Source organism: Aethina tumida, chromosome 1 (genome assembly GCF_024364675.1).
Source record: "Aethina tumida isolate Nest 87 chromosome 1, icAetTumi1.1, whole genome shotgun sequence".
In the NCBI taxonomy this organism is placed as follows: domain Eukaryota; kingdom Metazoa; phylum Arthropoda; class Insecta; order Coleoptera; family Nitidulidae; genus Aethina; species Aethina tumida.
The window spans coordinates 73,806,189-73,823,562 of record NC_065435.1 but is presented as its reverse complement, the minus strand read 5'-3'; the positions used below and the strand labels follow the sequence as shown (position 1 = coordinate 73,823,562).

Genomic DNA, 17,374 nt, shown 5'->3' with positions numbered 1-17,374 from the left:
GAAGGCGATCGTAATGCTCATACTAATGACGTCCATTAGCTTTTGTTATTTCGTTGCTTAATTATTGTCGGTCGCCAATCACAATCCAACTTCAACACAATCTGATTTATAAATGGGAATAATCATTATGATCATTTACATTTATATTTTCAACATTCATTGTGCACTTATTTTGCTGTTTTGTTATAGTATGTGATAATACGATTTATGTGATAAAATAAAATATGAAATATATTTATTATAGTTTTATTTTGATTACTAATGGGAATATTAATATGTAATAGACTCAAATTTTAAATTAAAGGATCTTATTCTATCATAATATAATATTAATTACTGTTTCAGATAATTTGTTGTCATGATGACACAATAGAAGGCACATGTATTAACATCCCAACAGTATAATGAATGTCCCGCACACGTATGTTGTATACCAACGGCACATTTATATGCAAACAATGACAAGGTACAACGTGTCCTGTCTGTTTTGGATTATAATGCATAACATATCGTAATTCTCTATTTTTCGGTCGGTTCCTGTTTTAACGCTATTGAATTATGCGTGATAATCTCGGCTATGGTAACCGAATTTCTGGGTTATGCCTAGTGAACTGAATTATTGGATGTTATTTAGTGATCTAATCGAGTTAAGTGATAATCGACAAAACAGCTCTTCCTTATGATTTGTGTATTGAACAATTTTTGTCACGAAACCTGTATTACTTTCCTTAATCACATTAATGCACCTCCACTTAAACTAATAGATAGTGGGAGAGCATTACAAATATTGATTGTTTTCAAATAATTTTCATAATTACACACTGACCTAGTCAAGGATATAAGAAAAATTATGTCGGCTAAAGTGACTTTTAAACATCATTCTCACATTTGAAATTAGCGGCGAAGCCGACACACGGTAATGACAAAATTGGCATACTTACACGAAAACTGCAATGCAGCACGGCATAATAATGCACTTAAAAAGTAAATTAATGGTTATTCAATTAGACCTTTAAATAAGCATAATGTATTCGAATTAATGTGTAAGCTAACAAAATCTTTGTTTTATACCTGATGTTTAAATTATATATCTATATAGTGGGGCCATTTTAATAATTGTGTTCCCTATAACCGGGTAGAGACTATGAAATTTTTTTTAAATAACAAAATTATTTTCGGTATGTTATGAAAACAATGTGGATATTGTGTGCCTATAACATATCTAATGAATTTATTCCTTGGATTATACATCTCATGATCTACTAAACCATGTAATAAAATATAAAAAATATTTCAGAAAATGATCACATATTCAATTTTATTAAGCTATGTTCATGGGAAATTCAAGCAAGAATTTTTCTCATTTTTGACTATAAAAACTACTACTACTAATAGAGTTTTTTATTGTCTCTCTTTTAAGCTTTTATTCTATATAATCGAGTTTATGTATTGTATTATATGTAGCTTTTGTTTGGAAAATGTCTCGTTATTATTTACAACCAAAACTGACCTTCGAATATTCACTGTATCCTTATTAAGTGCACGTTATGCTGAAAAATTTTATCGAATACTTGCGTAATATTTTATATGGTGCTAAAAGTCTGATAAAATAGCACAAAACATTTATTTGTGTGAGTTTTCAAAGTAATGAGAATTTAATTAGAATCGCTGATATAAAAAGGACTAATGTGTTTATAATGATATTAAAATTGGCTCAGTTCAACCCATATGTAAATGTGAATTAGTGCATATAGTATTTATAAAATAATAATACAAACTTATATATAAAGTCGATTATTAGGAATTATTTTTAAATAATAAAATATCTGATGTTACTGTTGTCCAATTTATCAGAATGAGTTTTTAGTAATGTGATTGATAGTGACAACGATACTTACTTTCAAAACAGGTGTTTCAAATTCGCATATTGTTACTGTTATTAACATAAACACGCAACATTTCGTATACACACTTTTTATAAATGTTCTAGAACTATTTTTAATTTCATTATTGCTGTGATTTGTATTCAAATATTTTTGATTTGATTGTATGTATATTCTATAAATAGATTGTTCTTTGTATAGTTATTTTCGCAATGAAAACTGATAAACTCGCAACTTTTTAAAGCTTTAAAGCATTTATATAAATAATAATTAATGTTTTAACAATAAAACCAATTGCAAATGATTGAAATATTTATATGTATGATACATTTTTGTTTTTCTCTTTCCATCTTGATTAACTGTCAACGCACTTTGATCCAATCGACTAATTTACGGTTATGACGGGCGCGAAAATATGCGACTGATCACGTGCCAACCGACATTTTACTCCAAACATGAAATATGCGTATCTTTCAGGCAAGCATTAAGAAAATGCCACAGCGTAAAAAATCTTGTCACAAACAGACCGGACACCGCACATAAATTATTTCCGATAAGCTACAACGATCTAGATTCGTGATTTTTTAAGTAATTATTGTAAGACCTTTAATTGCAACGGGAAAAAATTACGGGCCGCGTGCTTGCGACACAATTAAGACAGTTTTTCCGCCGCACGCGATAAATACGAGAATTTTTCCTTGGTTGTTAACATGAATATGAATGTGCAGTATTATAATAGGTACATGCAAATTTTATGTATGCAATCTCGGGAGAAATTAATTAAAATTTTAATTTGTTCATTAACTATGATTAATGAAATTTACAGAAAACTTGTGTATTTAAGCTTCGCACGTAAAAAATATATTAATGAATTTCAAATGTTAATAGTAATAGTTTTGCGGAACTATTTTGGTTTCGAAACGCTGTAATTTACGTTTTAGGAATAGCTCGGTAAACTTCTGAAATTCAATTTTAGTAAAATCTAGCAAAATAAAATTCCATTTTTGCATTACTCGGCAGTTAGTGAAGGGAAATTAGAAAAGTCGCTCGGACAGCCAGCAAAGAATAAGCGAAATTAATTTAAAACTTTGAAAAGGGAATCAACATATGTTTTCGAGGTAAATTTCAGATCTTCGAGAAACTCCCGACAGGAATAAATTTTCCATTGTACAAGTTTAAGTAAATTTAAAACTGACGACTGTGAATAATTAAACGCCACTGCAAAAAGTTACATCTTTAACGTTACGTTTTGCGAACTTTCGAACAACATTTACAATCCGTATAACACATAATTATTTCATTTTCATCCTATGTGATAATCAGATAATTTCTTTGTGATATAAATCTCAAAGCCAGGTAATATTGCGGTTTAGTTTTAGCCGGAGAAACTGAGTTATCGCATTACGACAGAAAGAAAAATACGCACAACTTCCACGTGCATCATTTCGGCAACCTTCAAGATAAAAGCAGTCACCCGTACAAAATTCGGTTCACACAAACCTTGTTTTTGTTTGATTATTATCGCTTAAAGCACGTAGACATCGTAGAATCCTTTTCCCTCGCCTTGGGGTTGGGGCAAGGAGGCAATACAAGACCCACACCGTTTGTAATGTCAGCAAACAAGCTGCTCGAAAACAGCGGTGCCGCAAAAACAAATTTATGTTGCTGCTGGCGATGAATAAATGATTTAAGTTCAATGAAATATAAATAAAGGAGGGGATGTTTATTAAAAATAGCAGTAATTCTATCAGTAAAACTATTCATCTAATCCTTGTTCTTAACAAAAACAAACTTTTAACAGTTATTAAATATAATTATTTACTAATAAAACGAAACACAACGAACTAACTTTAACTAACAACATATACTAAGAAGTAGTAACTAAATTCTACGCACAATATTAAAGTAAACCTCCTAATTATCTTATTAGTATAACGAAAACAAGTTCAATAATATCGATCACACAATAGCACATTATTACACCTAAATCTTATAAATCCGTGTTTTCCAGTATTTTTGGAGCCCTCATCGTCGCTGCACCAATTCTAATTCAGTGCAGACATGGGACGCGCGACGTCATTTATTTCCGGTTGCCTCCGCGGGATTTGTGCGGTTCGTGGGGGGATTCGTGTCACAGAAGTCGTCGCATTTACTTTTAAATATAAGCCGGGCGACGTCTTGATGAAACTTGATTCCGCAGACCTACATTTTTCAGCTCGACGCTTCGCGGGATGAACTCGATCTTACAGACGCGAAATGTACGTTACGTGAATCAAGTTTATCATGTTTATGGATGGGTTTTGCATCTGTTATTCTAAAATGCAGTCCACGTCAACAGGTGCAGTCGATGAAATTGCACTTTATTATATACAATAACAGAATGAGATGTTGTATCTGAAAATCTGTGATTTTATAAGATTTGAGGTAATAGTATTCTATTTTTAAAAATGTGGATCGTTCGAGTTGAACTTAAAGCTATGCTGCATGGGTAACTGATATTTGAAGGCTCCTGGATAGTTCACATTCACCTTTACTTCGACTTGTCTTCTTGTGTCTCTTTCCTGAAGTTCACGTATATATTCTGGATTTAATTGTTTTATATATTTATAGGGGGAATATAATGGTGGACATTTAACTGAAACTTCTATCATTACTCCTAAAGAAACTAGTTCGGAACGGTTGTTGATAGTTTGTTCATTCACTAGGTTCTCTATATCTTCTACATCCACTACATTTGGTTCTTCTTCATTAGAGTCTTCTGCGCTATCAGTATCACTATCATCGACATTATCCTGATCCACATTGTCATCATTGTTATTGTCTTCCACGTTATCATCATCAATATCATTTCCAAAGTCATAATCATTTTCATAGTCATCATCACTAGCATCATCATCGTCACTGTCGTCGCTATCTTCTTGAATTAAGTAGTTCAAAGCATATCTTCCTATAGGAAAGAGTAGGGAATAACTTATTTAATTTATGATGTTTTCTGTTTTATTACTTACTTCTATTTACTATTCCATAATAAAAGTATGTCTCTCCAACTCGCCCAAATCCAGTGAATCCCATGTTTTGTGGTTCCGGAGGTGTAAATGGACCATCAGGTATTAATGACAATTCTCTTTCGTGTTGCATATATTCTTGAAGAATTTGACAATGGGACCATACAAGTCTTCTTAATCGCAAATACCATTTCTGTTTTTTAAAGGCGAAGCTAGCATTCTTCCGTCCTACCATCGGCAACCCAATAAACCAAGAGTTCTCGAAATAATAACAATACTAGAAAAAAGTTGAAAGAAAGAACAGTTGGTTGGATTAAGAAAGTATTTACTTTGGCAACAAATGTGTCTTTGGTGCTTTTCTCATAAGCTATGACCCTTTTGCAAAACTTGGCACTGTCTAATATATCTATAATTTTACATCCACTGAAAATATTAGGCATAGATCCTTCATTGTATTTCTCAAAATGACTTAGGAACATTTTGGTCAAACGCAGAATTTCGACCACCTGTGCGGGTTCAACCTGAAAATTAACATAATAAATTTGTTTTGACGAGAATATGATATTACATACATAGTCAGTAAAATGTATGTAGGGATGAAGTTTGCTAGGAACCTTCGATAAATTGTCAATAATAATTTTATATTTGTCCAGCAGCAATCCTGCATACATACAGCCACTTGAAGTATCATATAATTCGTTGTAAATATATCGTCTTACTGAATTCATCGTCATTGAGTGCTAAAAATACTTTAATTAATGTTTATCACCCTTTTGAAGTTAGTAAGTTTTACAATTTGAGAAAGAAATTCAGCTATATTTAATAATTTGCAACCATTTCTTATTGATCTGCCCTGGTTGGTATCCATCTTTTTCAATGCAGTGGTTAACTTTCGAATTATAGAATTCAAAGATTTTCCGATAGATTTAAAACGGGTGTTTAGAAGATCAGTACAAATGTCACCGAGCCGATGATTTACGAGTCGCATTGTGTTACCTATAAAAACACAGAACAATTAAATTAGTGAGAAGCAATTGAGTTCAGGTGAGAAGGTACTCAATATTTTTCTCTCTTCACTTCTGTAATTTTACCATGAAATAAATTTTAAAGGCCATTAAAAAATTTTAGCCTGCAACCCAACAATATTTTAGCAAACCCGCTGAAACAGTCGTATATAACTGTTTAATTTTTAATGGCCTTTAAAAGTGGAACATCCTAAATTAATTGATTTTCAAGTAAATTAGTTTAAAATAACTATAATGTTAAAGAGTGAGGACTCCTTCACTTACAATAAGTAAATTACTCAACTCTGGTAAGAAAAATATTGAAAAAATTTAAAATTATATGTAAATTATACATTATTATTATTGACTATAGTAAACAGTTTCATTTAGCGTAGCTATGGTATTTGTAATAACCATTATTGTTTCTCATGGTGACATGTTTGTCGAATTCATACTATACAACAAGTAATTAATAAGTATGTTTCAGTTCAGGAAACTCTGTTTTCAAAAGATACCTTCATCAATTAAATCATAAAAATCACTTTAACGATGGGAAGAAGTTAAGTAAACTTAAATTTTTTTATACCGAGATGTTAAACAAACCGAACAAAGGAAAAATTTAAAATAAAATTAGATAAAAATTTAAATTTGGATAAAACAAACTTTGAAATATACTCACTTAAATCCTGATTAGTAAAATATCCACAGAGTTTTACAATCATTTCCGTGGGTAGTTTCATCATGTTGGATTGCAATTCATTGTTGTCCTCCGTACTCAGTTTCTGCCTTTTTGGTGAAGCATGGTACCCCGTAGTAGATATTCTATTTTCCTGCCTTATGGCAACCTGACTGTTACTTGAATCCATAAAATATATTTGAATAAATGCAATAACTCTCAAGGATCTTTTAAATTCTGTTTTCACAAGAAACCTGAAGTGTATTAATCAAACTGGATCAATTTGAAGTTCATGATCACACAATTCATACAAACCTTATATTTTTATCAACTGGAAGTCGGAATCAAGTTTAACAAACTTATTTGTTTTTACCAAGGAGATAACTAAACAAACTGCAGGGTTACCAAGGATACAAGTAAATGAATAAATAAAAAATAATAATGTAGTAGTCTATGAAAGTAAAAATCTAGTTACATGGATACTCGTATATTATGAACTTGAAAGCTACAAACATATGTACACTCAGTTTCAAAAGTCTTCACCACACTTTAATTCAATTTAAAATTGACACAAATTTGTTATTATCATACTATACCTATTATTAGACTATCTTCATAATGTGGTTTAACATTAACCAATAATAAAATTAAAAAGAAATAGAAAAATATCTTCAATGAACTTTAATGTCAAAAATGATAACAATGAAAGTTAACAATTTAATTAATTTTTATATTTCCACTCATGGCTGCGATCTTAAGTTAGATCATCAATAAATTCTTGGGGTACATGATTCCATTTCTCATCTGCAACCTGTAGGAGATCTGAAACACTCATGGAGTACAACACCGTCTATACAATAGGTCGAATTTTAACACCTGTGCCTCTATGTACAATCATTGTGACAGGAACATATATTAAAGCAGTTCTTTTTTCATATATGATTCTAACCTAAAACATGACATCTCAACTCGTATATGGAACCATTTCACTGGCAATAGAGTGTTGTTGCTGTGCACCTCTTTCTTTCCAGACTCGAATTCTACGATTATAATTCACCATATATCCTCTTTTCGCCCAAAAGCTAATTTTGATGAACATGCCCTAATAGCTTAGGCACTCTTAAAGTTGTTTCAATTCGTAACCGACTAGCAACAATTGAGCTTATGATAGTTAGATTCGAAATGAGATGGTGACGAAAATAGTTACATAAATCCATTGCTTGAATTAAATTATCATTTAGAAGAATCTTCCAAATATATTGTGGAATAAGTACGAAAAACTACTTATAATCTCTCCCTTTTTCTCAGGTGATGAACGTAGTAACTTTGAAATCTTATATAGGAATTTATTTTTATATGCAGATCTGAATTTTGTATCTAAAAATAAGTAGAACTTACAAATGACAACTAAATTTTAAATGAAAATAAAATGAGAATTTGAATTTGAATGAAACAAAATTTGAATCTGTTTAGCGCAAAACGTATATACCATAGGTAAAAATTTTCGTGAAAATTACGGTACAAATGGAGCTCATTGAGAGAAATTGAAAAACCAATAATGCATTCGGCGTTAAAATCACTCGTCGAATAAATAGTGTGAGAGCCCTGCATTCACGGGCACTTTGACCCACATGTATATTTTCATCATCATTTCGAAAGCGTGAATTTCAATTTAATGCCAGTGCCAGCCAACACTGATAAAGGTTTCATATCCTTTAGGCGGCGCGCAAGGACCATTTTTCCCGCATCCTGTGTGTTTGGAAAAATGCTAAAGCGACTGTACTTCATCCGTTTTTTATCGCAAATTCGATAGCTTTATGTAAAACTAATGGCTTTTTTGCATCGAAAACACGGTGTGTTTTATTTTGTCTGGGAAGTGGCGGCGCGGAGCCGAAACGACGTATTTTATCCCCCATGTATTGATATAACTTTTAACGTTAGTATTATTGCCGAGCCATAATCGGATGTGAAACGCATGATATTGCATGAATTATTTATAAGTATTGACTTTTTGTCGGACACACTGATAATAAATGCATATTGGCGTTTTATTAAATATTTATTACAAAATTTTAAATGATGTTAAATGATTAAATATTAATATCTTTCATATAGGTATAATTTGTTGGCTTCAGGACAATAACTATAATTTTGAAAGAAAATTGAAAATTATCAATAAAAATGGGTTTGAAACAACGTAGAAAATATATTAAGTTTCTAACGTAACCGTTGAGAAACTTAACACAACTATCATAAAACTTTTAAGTTTTAATTTCTAATTTATCATTTAAAAACGCGTTTATTATATTTGATCATTTATCTTGAAAACATTTATCACATTCCTCCTTCTTCATTTCACATTCCAAATATTTTGTTACAGCCGCTAAAAAACTAATTAGACAACTAATTTTATTGATAAAATTATCTTTCCGAAAATTGCAAAAGTTGTTCAATTATACAACATACGTTTTGTTCTTAAATAGATTTTTTTCTGTGTATAGAATCGTAAACAGAAAAAGGCACTTTTTAGTTAAAAATTTGTTAGAAAACAACATATAACATAAAATTTTTTATTAAAGTTATATTTTTTTTTCTTATAATTATATTCATTGCATTAAAGTAAATGAATTCTAATTGAAAGAAATATTTTGCTGAGTAAGCATAAATCATATTAACACACTATAAGCGGGTCGGGTAAAAATACCCGTCTCGAGAACTGTTGATTGTTAGTGGCTCGGGTAATTTTTACCTTTTTTAATATACGTACTTTAAAAGCGGGGTGAGATAATTTTACTCTATTGGTTTACATACGGAACTGAAAGAATTATCTCTTATTTGTTGTTATCATTCAACAACTTAGTTTGGACTATTTTGCTGCCCGCCTATAGTGTGTTAATAATATATTATACCAAATTCGGGGTTTAGGATTATTCAAAAAAGGAGTTTGTAAACAATGAGGAACTTTCATGCTTTTTTTTTAATTATTCTGTATGAATTCATGAGATGGAACAACAAATGGAAATATCACATATTTTCTTTCTAAATTCGGGACAACATGTACTTCTTTCATGTGTTCGGTTTTTAGTTAATTTTTTGTGTAAAAATAGAGCATATTTTCATGGAAATCAATTTCAGTTGTTCATTTGTATTTAATGATACGAAGAATGCCTATCGGAATTCATTTGTCAGTTCAGTTGTAACAAAAAATTATTGGAAGGTGGTAAACCATGTAATATTGCAAAAAGTTTAAATTTAAACCGTTTAGTTGATCCGAGGACCAGCAAGAAAAGCCTACATTTCAAAGAAGAATAGAAAGGCTAGACTCCAGTTTGCACAGAAATATGTTAATAAATCGTTTAAAAATGGAAAACGGTTTTCCGACAAAAGTTATTTTACATTGTACAAATCTGACAGAATTGCACGTGTTGAAGGCCAATTAACGAACGGTACAATCCCAAATATACTAGAAGTACCGTAAAATACGGTGGAGGTATCTTATGATCTGGGGATGTTTATCTGGACTCGGCATGGGCCCAGTTATTAAAATTGATGGTATGAAAATATGAGTCTAAAATGGGAATTTCAACACGACAACGATCCTAAGCACACATCAAAGCTGGTTAAGTATTGGTTAGCATTCAGAAAAGTCGATGTTATGAGTTATGAGTCAGCGTAAAGCCCAAACCTTAATCTCATTGAAAACCTTTGGGATTAGGTCCGCAAAAAAATTCACGAAAATAGAATAATTAATACCATCGAGTTGTTGGAAAAAATTAAATAATAATATTTCAGTGCAATTGATGGATGGAGGTTTTAGTAAAATATTGAATAAAATTTTGATGTTTTTTCATGTTGCTTTACTTTTGACCCCACAAAAATTAATTAAGTTTAACAAAATATTTTAGTTGATAATATTTAAGTAGTTATGATTACATCAGTTTAGTTTTTTCATACTTAGCTGTATATTTTAAATTATAAGAAATACTATAAAACATTCCTGAAATAAACAGATTTTTAACTGTTATATATTTTTCAAATCATATGATTTATTGTCCATAAATGTTGGTAAATGTAAATATTACTTAATTTAGTCAACTCAGTCGATGCTGCAACATTAATCGATTATTCTTGATAAATAGATAACAAAGTGAAGAAACATTTTCATTTTGTCTCTGTTATCTATGTATACATGCTCTTCATAATATATAATTTTCTTAAATATCGTTTTTTTTCATATGTTTAAAAAGATTTCTTACACTTAATTAATTGTATTTCAAATGTATTTACTAAATAGTTGTCACTCTGTGTTTTGGAGAGTATATAATCTCTGAGTATATAATCTCTGAGTGGAAAAACTTTTTCCTTTGATTTAAAAAATCTTATTATAAATAATTACAAATCGAGATTAAAAGAGCCAACAATTTTAAAATAATTAAATTTAAACTAGATTATTATATAAAAAACTATGCATAATTTTAAATTGAGAGGAAGTGTAGTGAGCCCTCCACAAATGCGACGCAACAAGTAATGATCGTTGACTAATTGAGATTTCTAAAATGTCGTCTAAGAGAAAACAATCTGGGAGTTCGGCCAAGAAACCATTTATCGTATGTGTCCTTTTGAATTGGTCGTATCTAAATTGAAAAACAGGGTGTCCCATAATGCTTTGCTGTTTTTAGAGGGCGCTAGTTTGACAACACTATATAATAGCACAATGGTTGGGTATCTGTCAGATCGAGGAATGTTACGGATTTAGTATATATGAAGCAGTGGACGGGAGGTGTTAAACTCTTAGAAAATTAAAAGCAGAATGTCCATATGTCTAAAGTATAAGCGTGCAAAAAAGCACGAGATATAATTGATTTTTTTGAATTGTTTTTTTTTCCAGAAAATTATTAACCTATTATTAAATAATAATTGATTAAAAAATTAAGCAAAAGTCTTAAAGCACTTTTATGCTGTATGCTTTATGTCAAAAGCTAATAATGGTTCTGATCCCCTCTTTGATTAAGATCCTCATTGACGCGTCGTAGCATCGTACACATCTAGATAATTGATATGCTCTAAATTTTTTAAGAAAAGTATTAACCAGAATAATAATTGATTAAAATATTAAACAAAACTCTTAAAGCAGAAATTGTCAGAAGTTAATAATGGGTCGGATTCCCTCTTTGATTAAGACACTCATTGACGCGTCTAATGAGACTATCAACATTTTCTTGTGGTATCACATCCCACATGAACTGAATCTGACGTTTTAGTTCACTAAGAGTCGGTGGAGGTCGTTTTAAATTCCTTAAGTGTTCGCCCCATCACATCCCTCACAATTTCGATTGGGGAAAGGTTTGAAGATCTGGGTGGCCAAGGCAATAAATTCACTAGGATACTTCGAGTAAGTTTAATGTATTCCTGGCAATATGTAGACGGGCATTATCCTCTTATGTAGGGAAGAAGATAAGGTTCCAAAACGTCATCCATATATCGCTGCTACCATAAGCAGTAATACCTCAGACCATTAAACCCATAGTGTTGTGAACATGCCTCTCCTCAGTAAGGCGAGGATCACGTCTTTCTCCATGTCACCGTCTTACTAACATATGAACATCGTGCATGCCCAATTAAAAATGAGATTCATCACAAAACACAATGTGATTCCATTTCACATTTCACTGTTGACGTTCCATATACCAGTCTCGAGATTGACGCCTATGGTTTGGCCAAAAATGGTGATAACTCCGTAGGTCAAAAAGACCTTATACTTACCTCCGTATACAATTGGCCTACCTTCATCGGCAATCATCCGCGTTGAAGTCATCCTATCACTTAGGACTAATAATCTAAGATGACGGTCTTGAGGCTCTGTGGTTGCTCTGGGTGTTCCGGAACATTTTGCTCTAACTCTTCTGCCCACTTTATTCAATGACTGTCAACATCGCATCACCATATTCACATTTCTGTTCAAACGCTGCATTATTTCTCGAAATTTCTGCTTCACGCAGGTCCATTATTCTATCTCTATCAAATTCGTTTAATTGTGACAGAAACTAATAGTACATGCTTGTTTGCGATACTTTAAAGAAATGAATAAAAGAAAACAAAAAACTGACCATACGTTTCCTGATGGACTTCGTATACCAAATTTTATAAAAATATTTTAATGCGTTCTGGGTGTGGCGTTTTTTACAGGTAGTATAGAACGCTCCACATATTGCCCCTTTCGCGACTTACTTTAATTAACACATTGTTCAAATATTTTTTTATTTGCTTTTTTTAATATTTCATGTTTAAGCAAGTTATATTTGCATAGAACAAGTTTATTAATAATAATCCTATTCGCATGGAACAATAATTATGCGCGACAGCTACGACGTTAAAAATCCGGCTCCGTCGTATAATTTCCGACCATTAAACACTCGCAGTATATTAAAACGCACATCGGGCGTGAAATTCGGAACGGTTGATCGGACTAATAACGATTCAAGCCATATGCATAGCGATCATTCCGCGAGAACGCCACCACGAATCTTTAATATCCTTTAATCCAATTACTATAGTTGTAATTGTAACGGGGAGGTACACTTAACCTGGTCTTTGGTAATACGAAATCGATATCGTTGTGTAGGTGGTACAAGAGACATCGAGGGCCAAAATCCGCTAATTTCGACGCTTCTGTGGCACATACACTTCCGGTTTGGCCGGATTCACTTGGAAATATGTTTCACTGTAATTGGGATGGAGGGGTTCAATAATAATGATACGGCGTAATGGTTCCTTTAGGCATTGTCCTGAAATATTGCGGCATGCGAATCCGTCAAGATGTTCGTGAGTTATGTACAATTGCCAAAAGCGTGATGATTTAAATGCTCGTGTATTAATAAACAGATGCTCCGGGACCCTAATGAACTGCAAAACATTCCGGGAGGAAATTTGGTAGGGTTTAGATGTTTTACTTTCTGTACTAATTTAAACTCATTAATAATAAAATCACTGTGTATAAATTTACGGGTAATATGAGACAAGATGGTTAAAAAACTTTGAAAGTAGTATATATGATTAAATAAATTTAAAGCTTGTTTCGAAACTTTACGGTTTTTAGCATGATTTTAAATTTTAAGCTACAAATTCCATTAAATGAATTTCAGAACTTCCCTTTGAGGAAACTACTTCAAAGAATGTTTGCCTAGTTCAAGTTTCCACAACAAAACATAAAGTATGAAAATATCATTTTTAAGGTTAACCCATTTGACAGGACTTGAATTAATTTTCTATTAGTTTTGTTTTCGACTACAAAAACAATATTAAATAATAAACGTCTAAACTATTTGTTGCCATAATAAGTCAGTTTACCAATCAAATAATATTTCACAATTTATACTTAAATGAAACGAAAAGACCATGTAAAGAAAAAAATTGATTAGATCATTAACAGTAAAAGGTGAAATATACCGAAATAGATAATATATCTTCTTCAACAAGGAATCGGGGCCTTAAATAACTGATATATTGTGTAATAATGGAGCGCATTAGGAAAAGCTCGTGACTGAAAAAGTGTTTACGCGTTTTCAATTTTTTGTTCTATCAATCAACCTGTTTTTACTTCCTCCTTCTTTCACACGTATAGTAGGTTTGAGCACCTCAAAAGAACGGGGATTAATTGTTGTACAAATTTCCTCCACTTTTTTTGTTTTGTTATTCGTTTCTTTTCGATTTTAATTAATTAACAATTATTTGGCTTTAATATTTAAATTTTTAAAAATCATCCACTATGATTTCCAATATTTGGAAAACAAATTGATGTTTTGTTATACATTCAATTTACGTTATGTATTTGTAGTTCCTAATAGGTATACATAATACGTAATATATTGAAAGGCTTTATATGATTGCTTTTTACATATAAATAGCTTTAAGTAATTGAAACCACCTTGAATCATTACTATTTTACCAGAAAACAGTATGTGTAAGTCCGATGTCATTAAGGCGACCGTAGTGAAATAAATTCAAGTATTAAAACGGTAAAGTAATTCCCCCCATTAAAGCCGAATGTGGTTTGGTGAATAAATAACGAAGTAAACGGCATGGCATTTAAAAATAGCTCCTGGCTCACAACTATGTGCAGTATCCTTATGTTTCCCGTGCTTTCACACGGAGACCTGGTGCGGGTAGATCAATACTTGTTGAACAGGTATAAATATACAGCAGTCCATACCTGCTTGGAAGGTGAGAGGGTCTACCACCCCCGTTTCCATAGCTGGATGGCTCGCTTTAAGTTTTCCTAGATCGGACAAGTTTCTGCTTGCGCCACCCAATCTGAACACCAATCCATTGATGTTTCTCGATTCTTTAGTTCGAGGCGTTTCCCGGATTGTGCGATGGTGGACCGAAAATGCGATGTGTCAGCGGAACAACGTTCTCGAATAAGTTTTGGAATGTTCCTTTACGGATAACTTTGTACAAACCAGTGACAATGAGAGTCTGATTTGCTCCGAACTCGGGCTTAAATGCAATGCCACGCAATTTAGAGTTTGTTAGTAGTTAAGGGTTGTGGATTATCTTGTTTTATATGTTTTTCCTTAAAAAATATAAAAGGACATCGAAATAAATTGTATGTACTTTCCAGAAAAATACATTAATGATTCATTAAATATTAAGCTATATTATATTTAAATGTAAATAAGAAACGTAATTTAAAATATCGAATTAAGCTCATTATAACAGAAAAGGTTTAAATAATTAATATTGGTTAAATTTATTTTCATCCTGTAAACCGACTACAACATTAGATAAAATACGTAGAAATAAATTGTATTTGTTTAATTTAAACAGAAACATGATAAATTCCAGCTGGTTCTTCATTACCGCCGCCTTAAGCTCACCCCCCTCCCATAAACTCTACTAACCTTGGCGTTGCCGTATAGGTAACCCGGGTGGCACATGCACTCGTGAACGTCGACGTAGAAGGGCTTTAAAGGTGGAACGTCTCGCTACCGAGATGTATTACACCGACGGATGGTTATTTCGGCATGAACAAACTCGTTCCTATGAAATTTACTGATTTCATTTTAAAATTCCTGCGAGTCGTGGGCACAGAAACGGCCACGTTCTTAATATGTCTTCGGGGGCGAAAGGAATGGCCCTATTCGCTGGATTGTTATTAAATATTACGATATTGAAATGTGCTATTCAGAAAATAGAATTGTTTTTATATTTCTAGATTGAAAAGTATATGGAGAATATTTATTTTCACTAAATTAATTTTATTCATATCGATCTGAGGAGTTTGACTAATTGTACGTCGGAAATGGAACATCCTTTAGATATTCGTTAATGTCAAAGGGCACATCTGACCTCTGTTTTGTTTTCTTGTTATTATTCACCTAAATAAATATACCACTAGTTGAAATTATTCAATTATGCAATGTTGAATCACATTAATGGAGTTTAAATGTGATTTACTGGTATATAAGCAGATTTAGCTGGCTGGGGATGCATTAATTATGTATCGGTTACGCAAAATTCATTCCATAATGAATAAGATTAATTGGTTTCGTTCGTAATTAGGCGGAACACTAATGACAGGTGAGAAGTGTAGTTTTAAAACAAAATTAATTACGGTCGGGTTTCAAACAGGGATAAATTGCTTTTCAATGATTTTGAGGGTGTTACTAAAGACTGTGTTCTACACAGTTAATATTGTAATACGGTGTGACAGCTTAAGTAATTTATTCAAAATGTATATAATATTTTTAAATCTTAGGTAAATTTAATTCATTATAAATTTCTTAAAATGTTTAATATTTAACAGTAATTTACTTTGAATTACAAAGAAATTGATACTGATCTGTAATTATGATTTATATCTTTAGAAAAATATAATTTAGTCCAGTGTTTTGATCGCGTAGATCATTTATAATTTAATATTCAGAAGAGTTATGAATTTATATAAATTATTGTAAAGGAACTGGATAGCAAAAAATGTTTATGACAAAAACATAGATTGTTATTAATGAGAAACTGACTATCAAAGCAAATGTTAATATTCATATACAGTCTGATTGACGTTATAATTATGTTTTTAACAGTATATTTGGTAAAATTGGTTTTAATTTATTATATATAATTAGATTTATATACAGAAAACAAGAGAGTGAATCTAAAGGCAAAAACGTTGAACGCAGAGGATCTAAAGGATTTATGCCAACACTTAATTAAGTATTCAAACTTGATTGTAACAAACAGTTTTTGGAGATTTACTAATTGAGCGTCCATCTACAAGTAAGAGTGAAAATCCAAAATTGTATAACATTAACATTTCCACTAACAAATTTATTCTTAATTTATTTCAATTATATATATTAAATATACATACAACTCGACATCTTTTATGAGTGCTTCTATTATATAAAATTGAAGCTCATGAATTTTAGAACAATGTTTAAGTTCTTGCAACCTGCATATAAAGTGGTTAAACAAGAAATTATTTCCTCGCTTTAATGTAAAATACATTAAATCGAGGCAAAGTTTACTCGCTATTATTTTATCAAGATATTAAAACCAAATGGAAACAATGTGTAAAATATTAATATAAATTGATATGTGTTTAAAAGACGTTTCGTATAATTTATTGTATAGTGTATTCTTAGATGACAAAATCAACACTATTTGTAAATTGAGAATTGATAAGAGTATTCCAAAATCATTCGCTATTTGAAAATTTGATATTTTATGCGAAGATTCCAAATATCTTTTGATTTTTTAACATAATTTTTCTGTTAACTGTTAAACACACTACGAGTCTTTTGAAGT

The 17,374-nt window shown here is 31.4% G+C and overlaps 2 protein-coding genes across 3 annotated transcripts in view; one reads left to right on the top strand and one right to left on the bottom strand.

Moving 5' to 3' along the window:
- The window catches only part of LOC126266528 (uncharacterized), a 149,036-nt gene that overhangs the window by 64,489 nt on the left and 67,173 nt on the right, over window positions 1-17,374 (top strand). The window lies entirely within an intron of this gene.
- LOC109603610 (uncharacterized) lies at window positions 3,733-6,808 on the bottom strand. Of its 2 annotated transcripts, XM_020020104.2 has the most exons (6): window positions 6,572-6,808; window positions 5,682-5,884; window positions 5,461-5,628; window positions 5,218-5,409; window positions 4,892-5,165; window positions 3,733-4,830 (listed from the first exon to the last, which is right to left on the bottom strand). In XM_020020104.2, the coding sequence occupies exons 1-6, from the start codon at window positions 6,756-6,758 to the stop codon at window positions 4,325-4,327; spliced, it is 1,530 nt and encodes a 509-aa protein (XP_019875663.2). In that variant the 5' UTR covers window positions 6,759-6,808; the 3' UTR covers window positions 3,733-4,324. The 2 variants fall into 2 exon arrangements, with proteins under 2 accessions (XP_019875663.2, XP_049826644.1); XM_049970687.1 differs by having other exon boundaries at window positions 5,218-5,628.